A 10310-nucleotide genomic window follows, 5' to 3' on the forward strand; every position below is an offset into this window, starting at 1 on the left:
ACCTGAGCTCAATTTTGAGCTTCATATGACAAAGGCTGTGAATACTTATGTACATGTGCTTTCTCAATTTTTTTATTTTTAATAAATTTGCAAAAACCTCAAGTAAACTTTTTTCACGTTGTCATTATGGGGTGTTGTGTGTAGAATTCTGAGGAAAAATATGAATTTAATCCATTTTGGAATAAGGCTGTAACATAACAAAATGTGGAAAAAAGTGATGCGCTGTGAATACTTTCCGGATGCACCGTATTATTAAATGAAAGAATTCTACTGGCTTATCTAGAATTCATTCATCTGTTTGACAATTTCAGCATGCATATTGGTGGCTGTAACGACATCAAGGCTGAAGTAGTCTTCTGTTATGGCAGATATTACTAACTGAGGCCAGGTGATAAAAACTATTTGCATAACAACAAGACCAAGACGCCGATCCAAAAGACATAAAAGAACTGCTTCTCACCCTTTTCCAGGCCCAAGCTTTGGAGAGCCAGCTCCATCTTTTGTTCTGGCAGCAATATCTCTGACACGGAGGGCAGCCAGAGGGTCTTTCTCCTTGCCCTTATCAGCCAGACTAGTTGGGCTCAGATTAAGGATCAGATAGAGGCTGTTTAGTAGACACCATACACCAAGCAGCTGGAAATTTTGATAATGCTGTGATGTAAAAGAAAAAACTAGTTAGAATTGAACATGGGATTGCACAGGAGATGTACATACAATAGTTTTTGGAAACCCACCTGTCCCCCTGCACGCCGTGAACTGCTAATTGCCTGGCCAATCATTTCATAAATTTCCAGCTGTGAAAAGAACACAAATTGTAAGATCGTGAAGACACTACTTGCTAAAAACAATCTTCATGGAAGCAGATTACTTACACATTTCTGTACAATTGTAGCTGCATCATTCTCATAATCATCCTCTTTTGAGCTGGTGGATGCTGTGCGCAACTGCAATGCACTTCCTACATGTAGAATAGCCATGCAGGTTGCCACACTTACACCTTGGAAAAATAAAAAAAATTGCAGGAACTGGTTATCTTTTCTTAGCTTAAGTCACACATGTAATGGAAAACAAAATCCAAATGGAAAACTTAGTAGCACACAATTAATTTACCTTCAGATAGACAGGACACTAGAATTATTTACCTAAATAGTGCTTGCTGTAATGTCCAGCCCTGCAGGTGGAAACAGGAAACCTCACTGGGCTGTTTATATCTCCCTTCTGCATATTATAGTGGACAGGCCTATGTCGGGCTTCCTAAACCTTTAAATATAAAGCCAACTTGTGGACTGTACTGTAGTATACCCAGGAATGTGTGTGTGTGTGTGTGTGGTGGGGAGGTATCGAGGTATGGGTAGCTGTCCTAAATATCCTGGACTGTGACCAAGTTTCTCTATTATAATTGACTATGGACACACCTACAGCTTTATTTATTGTCACGAGGGATGCAGAATTTTTGTTTTTCTCTCCTCTACTGTCAAACTGGCTATAGTTTAACAATTGCAGTATACTAATATACAGATATTGTTAGTTTCAAATCCTAATTTTTCTTCATGTGTTTAAACAAATGTTTCTTTGTGTATTAATTATGTAATTTTGTAAAGTCTGTACTTGCATTTAGCTATTGTGAGGGATGGGCAGCCAAATATTCCAGCCCACACCTCCAGGCCGCCAGATGGAGCCCTCCCAGCAGCAAGGAAGTTCCCCGAATTCCAGCAGGGCCTTATGGACCTTGTAGTTTTTATAAACAGCTGTGCTGGATACCATGGGAACCACCGGGAGCCACTGTAGGGAGGCTTGAGGAGTGCTACGTGCCCTATAACCCAGAAGTGCGTCCTGATCACATGACCAGAAGGAACGACGTGCTTCTGGGTTGAAGAAAAGGACTTTTAATCTGACCTGGAACTGATGAGGACTCATGGACTGCAGGGTTGGAACCACTTCCGGGTCAGGGACTATAAAGGACTCTGGGAAACCCCAGGTGAGTGAGCTGAGAGGAAGGGTGGCTAAGTGTCTGGGAGAGGAGGATTGAGTATTGTTTATTGGTTATTGTATTGTATGAGTAGTGTGGAGTGGAGGGTGCTTAGTGCATGTAATTATTATAAAATAAATAAAAAGTGTACTTTTACCCGGTGTTTGGGAGTGGTACCTGAGGGTTCAAGAGGTCGATAGGGGCCTCTACTGCTTCACTATTAACTTGTTGTTTCACCCTGAGGCTGCACTCTGTGAAGAGCAGATTAGAGGGAGCTCTAGGAGAACCCAAAAAAGAGTTTTGTATTGCATTTCTCACAAAGGAAGTGATCCTGGGTCTCAAACCAGAAGCAATACCCAGAAGAGGCATAAACAATCTTTCTGGTGTTAGAGCTGTTAAAGTTTGCAGTTGGAAAGACTAGACATAAACAAGCACTCGACTGGCAGGAGTAAGAACTCCCAAGAGATTGAACATTTTATGCTTTTGGTATGTACTAGGTACATCCATTCAGCACTCTATGAGTGTGTCAAGAGTAAATTACCTATGAAGAATGGCCCTTCCTAAACAGGTTGTCTTACCCTTATCTATTTACTATACAATTTGCTCATTAACCCTACTTGTGTGCATTATTTTTATACAATAAAACCATCCTATTTTGTACTATTTTGGTTTCTCTGGCGCTTTAAAACTCACAACAACTTACTACAGGCCATTCTAATCTATACAAAACTAAAACCTACCTGCATACAAACAGCTAAGTGCAAGTACCGTCACATCTAGCAAACGCCCAGGAGTCAAAGGCTCAAGTACAGGAAGGGATAATGTATCCAGTGCCATGGTCACATCAATGACTAATGAATGAAACCTACGGAGAAAACAAGATACAGTTATACCTTTACCCAACTAAAATGAAGACACTGGCTCACCTGATGCATACTGCACATAAAGGGAGAGCTGTGTATTTATCCCAATCGAAACTAGTCATTAGGGGCATTTAGTAAGAGAACGGTTTACTGTGGAGAGGAAAATAAATACATTTTCAGGTTTCAAATTATATTTGGATTAAAATGCAGTGCTTCAATCATTAGCCAGAAAAAACGGCAACACACAGTTACTGTAACCTACCCACAAAGAAATACAATTTTTCCCAATTAAAGGAAGCATAAACACTTGAAGATCTACTATCTTAACAATTTAAAACTAACTATAAGGTTAAGTGCTCCTGCCACGCATCTAATCTATGTTAAACAAACATACCCATTTCGGACAGCAGTTGCATCAGCCACAGTTGCAGGCATGATAAAGAAAGAATTGGCTGAAACAGCATCTTGAAAACGATTAATGTATCGCAGGAAATAAGGAAGATTCAGGCACACACGCAGAAGCTTCTCTGAGCCACCTAGACACACAATTGGGCAAAATGAGTAATTCAGTCAGGCTTTAATTTTATAAAAAAAAAAACAACCAATAAAATAAAAATGCTACCTGAAAAATGTTACACTATTAGAAAGAATGATTTTAAAGGCCAAAGACAAAAAGGTCCTCAAAATGATCTCACCGAGACACAACTTTAGTACTCACCCAGCTCCTGTAGGCTAGTCACATTGTGTGCAGTGAAGGCATTCCTCATTTTAGCCTGTGCAGCCAAGTCCGCAGCAAGCTGCTCTTCACTCTTTACCTCCATCTGCAAATAAGTATGCAAACTCTGTTTAATAATGAGCTTTACAAAAAAAAAAAAAAAAAAACACACCACCACCAGAAAAATCAATATATTTTTTAGACTATTACTACATCACGTTTAGGTATCCTCATTCAGGAAAACGTTTTATATCAAAAAGAATTTTTGTGCATTGCATCAATATCTTTCTATACCCCAGAAGAACACTTCCACAGCCTTGCACATCTCATTTATTTCTGTTTTTACTATAGATAATATTAAAGCCTTATACATCCATCCAAATGCCAAACTACAACTAAAACATACTAGATATACTCAATAACAGTGCCTTCATTCTGTTCAAAAACCAAAACACTTATATGAATAGTAACCACAATTTACCATTTACATCCTAACAATCACAAAAACATCAAACACATCCCAAAAAATCTAAGCATGAGTCCTGCACTGACCTGAGTTTGGACTGAAGGCATACACAGCAGTGCTGTATCAGGACTGAAGACGGATGTTAGTTGATTGACAAAATTCATCTGCACTTCCTTCTGCTTCAGCTCTGGGCTAACTGGAGAGACCAACTCCTTCTGGTCTTCCACTGAAACTCAACAAACAGCTCTTTTAACTGATCATTTCTGTATTAAAAGCTAATAATTTATATTCCAGTTTACTATATACACATTCTTAGTGCACTTAGTTATTAGACATCATATAAGTTCTATTTTACAACTTTATATAAAAATCTTACAGAAATAGCATCTTACCATCAGAAAGCGTCTTAAGGGTCTGAGGCAGCTTGGCCGACTTCATCATTGCAGTAAATGTAATAATTTCTGTTCTGTCTAGGCGACTGCAACCAGTGCACAAGCCTTTGATTAAAAGTATCAAGTGTTTCTGGTCAAAGTAAGGGGACAGAAAAACGTAATAAATCAGGAAATTGTTTAAGCTTTCAATTACCAGAAAATGTTACAAGCAATAAAAGTTCACAAGTTAGAAAATAATGTGTTGGTCAGGAAATCAATCACCTGTGACACAGCACATGCCTCATCTGGATTCTCCAACCGGAGTAATAAGAACTCAATCAGGATTTTACAGGCAGATACCACAGATAGCAATTGGTTTCGAGGAACTGAAATTAAAATTTTATCATCAAAAAGGAAAAAATACCAATTCATCAAAAAAAAAAAAAAAAAAACATTAACAATACAAATGTCTAAAGAAAAATTTCACTGCAGACATTCTAGTTCTGGAATGTCAAATTATATGCCAGATCTTACCTGTTTAACCACACAAGTTATTAATACATTCTTATCCAACTATTGAACAAAGATGCTTACTATGTCCACAAACAGTGCTGATGTAGTGTGCTGACAAAGCAACAAAAGATGAGTAGAAGGGTTCATACTGTTTATCATGTTGTAAAATCTGCGATTCACTGAAAAGCAAGCACATAAAAGTCCAAAAATGAAAATTACATCTGAGCACATTCTGCGATGCATAAAAATGTACAAACTTGCATAACAATTTTAGAGCTAAAAAAGAAACTATCACTTCATTTTGAGATTTACTTTCCAGATATTGGAGGCAGAGTGGTAGTTATTTTTTCACATTATGAATAATTAACTAGAAATCGATCCTTTTCAAAGTCAGTGAGTCTCTCTGTGTCCACCCGGTTGCTCTGACTGCTATCCAACAGATGTTCACAAACACTGGCATTGCTTTTACTTATCCTATTCCAAACAGTAAATAACGAAGACATAGCAACCAGAAAGACACATTGCACTGCAAACGTTAACACGGAGGTCTACATTGGTTATGCAGATTTCAAACACGTCTTTATGGGTAGCACAGCTAGTCTTAGTTTATTTGAAAAGGTACAGAAGGCAAAGTATATCTATTTAATCTTACTATGATTGAAATTAGATCGAGGACTCTTGAATGTTACATAAAAAAAAAATAAATAAAAAAAAAATAAAGAAAATCTTACATTACAGTTTACTGTGATCTGAAAAAAACTTAGATGGCACAATAAATTTATAAAAAATAGCACCATTGTCATAATTTTAAAACTAAAGCACATTAAAAGGATAACAGAGGAGCTGGTACTCTTGTTTCATCTATGCAAGATTTGGTTTTAAATTCTCTTTTCAATTCAAATTTTTACCAAATATTTAGTATCACTCACCAACTCCAAAAATTAATATAAATTACATTCTACTCAAGACGCCCAGCTCTAAAAAGTGATCAAACAGCAAAAGAAGCATGTATACATTCACTCTTACCTTCATATTACTTTTAACTTGATTCAATAATCCTTTGAAAGAACGCACCATCAACCATTATAACAAGACTGCTGTCATTATAACACAATAAAAAAACAATTTATACAGTCTAGGATAGCAATGCATTTGCAATTACAATATTTTACCATATAACATCCCAATTCAGTCAGAAATAACTGAATGTGACCGTGTATTTGCAAACCTCTACTGCACACATTTATGTATCCTGGCAAAAATATGTCCAATATATCTTAGCAGTCACTGCACTTCTCAGTTTTACCAGTGAACTGCTACATAAAAACATACAAAAGACCATCCATATAAGAATATCCTTGAAAATGTGAAGTATTAAACAATGGAAAATGTTGCATTTGTAGATCAACATGTATTAACCATTTGTGACCTTAGTTTTTCCAAGCCAGTGTCCCCGGGAAGTAGTGTCCATCATCAAAAGGCCAATGACTGAAATCAATTCAAAGAGTTCTCCCAATACCACGACAACTGGCAGATGTCAGTTAACATACAGCCTGCTCCAATCGTGGAAAAAAGCAGAACTTAATACAAACTTCATAAAAGCAACGTGACTCCCCTTTATTTAAGTCTATATCACGGGTCCTTGTATGAATGAACATGCAGTGTTTAACACGTCGTGACCTAATGGTCAACCCATCTGCATGTAAATACAACACAAGACTCGAGACAGACAGTATGCGCATGTCACACTAAGAGAGTTCTAGAACCTACATTTACGTGCAAAGCACTGCCTACCAACTGAAGTCGGTTCTATTCTGTAGCGACATTATGAACTGTAGCAAACTGAAAGAGGACAGTTACAACTGACCCGTACCCGAGGTCAACAATATAGGGCATAGTATGGGAGCTCCAAAACAATCTAAACAGTGAAGTAAAACATACCCTAGGAAGGGTCTGATACTTCACAGTGGTGGACACGGAAGAAGAATACGACAATAGCGAGTGTGAACTTTTCAGGAAGATGACAGACTCGCAGTGAACTCAATCCGCGACTCGTCACTTAAAAGTCTACCGTTCAGCAAGTACTGGATATATGCGAGATGTTGCGTCCAAGCGGGCCAATGATGAAGCACATTCCCCAGTTCTACAAAACTGTGTAGCCTTGCGTTTCCCCTGTTGGGCTCACCTGTTCACAATAGCGCCCACCAGCTGCGGCAGCTCCTTAGCCTCGAAGGCCGTGTATGGGGCAGTCAGCAACGGTTTCGCAGCAGAAGTCCAGTCGAATTCTGGTTCAGGATCTCCCTGTCCTCCGCTCGACGCCATGTTGGCAGTCAATGACTAACCGGAAGTGCCGCATGGATGGGCGGGACTTACCTAAACTAAAACGTCACGACAAGTCTCTCATACAACAGGTGAGAGTTCTGTGCAGCAATCTGCGCCGGACCTTGATTTTCTCACGGAGAACCCCATCAGGTACCGCAAAAGCGAATGAATTCGACCAACCTTGAATTATGGCACAATTCTTAGATAGGAAAATTTGTGAGCATATACAACAACTATAGGTTGCATAATTGCTTAGATAACACATACTGTATATTTAGTGTGGATTCTGTCAAACTAAACTACCGGGACCTTCACAGGGTACACTCAAGCATACACCAAGAGTGGGTCAGCATGGAGCTTCCACGTAGTAGGTCTCCGGGGTATGAAGCGGAGGAACTGAGCACCAGGAAGAATAGTCAGGCAGATACAAGGAGAAATAAAAGCGAAAGTAAAGGTATGGAATGGTTCACACAGTACTTCCTTGTAAAAAATCATTCATCGGAAGATTTTACAGTATAATACAGTCGGTTATGTCGTACAATAATATACAATCAAATATATTAACTTAAATTGATTATGTAGAAAATAAATTTAGAGTAAAATGAACAGGACATTGAATGAAGAGGACAAGTTAAATAATATTAATTTGAAACTACTTGTAAACACGTTGGGTCAAATGAGGTCATCAAGTTGCACAGCTAGATTGGTACAGGAGTGGCTTAGATCTAGCTGTGTGCGCATCTTTCTGTTCATCATCCACCTTGTGCTCTGGTGCTGCAAACAAACAAGTTTGTAAATGAAGACCGCTGAGTGTGTGAGTGTGGTTGTACAAACTATATGTGCCCCTTCGCCTGTGCATACATGTATATTTAAACAAATTAAAAACTACTTGTGCAGAAATTTTGTAAATCAACAGACCTTGCCCAATGACTATACATAGCAGACTGTAAAAATCAGTGTTAATTTAAACATTTCTACAGCAGTTATTGTGGACATAGGTCTAACAGTTTTTGAAGAAAATGGAAACAAGTACTGGACCAAAAACCAAAAGACCCTAAGCCAGTAACATGGCATACACAATGTAGCGTGTTCAAAAAGGTTTTTTGGAAGCTATCATTATATATATAGGTTTCCACATACAGCATACTAAAATCAACTTTTCTCAATGTTTTGAACGTGAAAGAATTAAGATCTAAACATAACTCAGTAGGGAATGTTTGACCCCAAAAATTCCATTAACGTGGAAGTAAAAATTCAAACCCTTAAAATGAAAACTACTTTGTATTCCTTTAATATCTGCACAATTTCCACCCATTAAACAAATCTGTGTACTTTGTACTTTCATTCATCCAATATTAATTTTTTAATTTACTAGTTGACTGAATGTTAGCATTTAGTTCCATTTATAAGAGCATTGTGGTCAGCACTGACATGAAAATACTTATGTTTTTGAATTGCATCTACTAACATCAATGTATGCATTGAACTCTGAGAGTCAGCAGTATTCTCCAGGTATTGAAATAATTTGATAAGTAGTGTATAATGTAAAGCATGTGAACTTTGTTAGGCTGTCCAACTTTGTTCTGTAGCCCTTGTAGTAGAAAGTTACCTTCAGCTGAATAAAAAGAGGCACTTGAATCTAAACTTTTTTGTCAAGCTAGCTGTTGTTCTAAGTAAGACTAAAGACTTGTTAATACTTTAATCATTCATATGAAGTAGTAGTCAGGGGATATCCCTTTCTTATACTATTTATCTTTCCTCTTTCAACCTGACACAGTTTCACAACCCACCAACTCACAAAGCTGGCAAACTTCTGGATCTTGTTCTTTCACTGAACTGCACCCCTACAAACACTGTCAGTTCACTGTACACATCTCACCACTCTTTCATTCAATTCTCTGTTCTCATTCTATATTCTTTCCCTGACATTCCTCTCACTGTGCCCTTCTGCCATCGCCTCCACTACCCCTTTCCCACCTGTTTTTCTTCCCTAGTCTCCTCTGCTCTCCCACCCTCTGACCACTTCTCTCTTGATACCAATGCTGCCACTGATACCCTGTGCTCAACTCTGTCCTCTTGCCTTGATGCTGTCTGTCCTCACTCCTCTAGGTGTACATATGAAAGACCCCTGCTGCCCAAGACATTTTGAAGCTCTACACAGTCTATGGACAGAACTTAGGATAGCTGAAAGAAAATGGAGAAAGTCAAAAACCTGAACAGACCTGGGTACAGGAAGTATTGATCTCTTCTATCTTCCTTCTCTTCTGCTACTGCCAATGCTAAAGTTAGTTTCTTTCAAATTAGCACTTCCGATCCTCATAGCTTGCTCTATGCTTTCACCTCTCCCAACCCTCCACTGCCTTCACCCATAAACCTTGTTGACTGAGGATGACTTTGAAACCTTTTTTCAGGAAAACATGGCGGTCATCAGCAGTCAATTCTCATCACCCCAACCAGCCAGCCTGCCTCCTCCTGAACACACCACAGCATTCACCTTATTCTTCTCTCTCTCCACCACTGATGTTTCTAAATTCCACTCTAGTTGCCCACTTACCAGTCCACTTGACCTGACCTCTTCACATCTCTTCCAGGCTATCTCTTACTTAGTCATTTCTGCAGTTACACGCACTTTTCCTACATTGTTCCAACATGCCCTAATAACTCCCCTTCTCAAAAAGACCATACTCAGCCCATCTCAAGTAGGTAAATACAGACCAGTCCCTCTCCTCTCCTTTCTATCCAAAACATGGGAATGTGTTGGGTCTAACCAAGTTTCTTCCTTTCTCCTCCAGAACAAACTGATTGATCCTAATCAGTCAGGCTTCAATAGACGCCATTCCACCAAGACAGCTCTATTTAATTTTGTCAGCATGTTACGGCTGGCTAGAGGCACAGACATGTCATCTGTCTTCATTCTGCTAGATCTCTTCTCAGCGATTACCACCAGATCCTCCTTGCCACGCTCTCTGACCCTGGACTTACCTAAGTTGGTTTGAGTCCTACTTCTTGGGTAGATCTCTCTATGTGTCCTGGCAAGGAGACATGTCAAAGTTGCACCAGGCAAGCATGGGAGTGCCTCAAGGATTGGTGC

The 10310-nt window shown here is 38.9% G+C and overlaps 1 protein-coding gene across 1 annotated transcript in view; it reads right to left on the minus strand.

The window, feature by feature from the left end:
• ubr4 (ubiquitin protein ligase E3 component n-recognin 4) overlaps positions 1–7248 on the minus strand; it is a 188233-nt gene extending 180985 nt beyond the window's left edge. The window contains 11 exon segments of the mRNA XM_028807429.2: positions 461–651; positions 735–794; positions 873–997; positions 2710–2834; positions 3227–3368; positions 3551–3653; positions 4100–4239; positions 4406–4535; positions 4667–4770; positions 4979–5076; positions 7083–7248. Of these exon segments, the coding sequence (XP_028663262.2) occupies positions 461–651; positions 735–794; positions 873–997; positions 2710–2834; positions 3227–3368; positions 3551–3653; positions 4100–4239; positions 4406–4535; positions 4667–4770; positions 4979–5076; positions 7083–7219 (1355 nt within the window). The 5' untranslated portion in view covers positions 7220–7248.
• Positions 7249–10310: the final 3062 nt, after the last annotated feature.

This window comes from Erpetoichthys calabaricus, chromosome 8 (assembly GCF_900747795.2).
Source record: "Erpetoichthys calabaricus chromosome 8, fErpCal1.3, whole genome shotgun sequence".
In the NCBI taxonomy this organism is placed as follows: domain Eukaryota; kingdom Metazoa; phylum Chordata; class Cladistia; order Polypteriformes; family Polypteridae; genus Erpetoichthys; species Erpetoichthys calabaricus.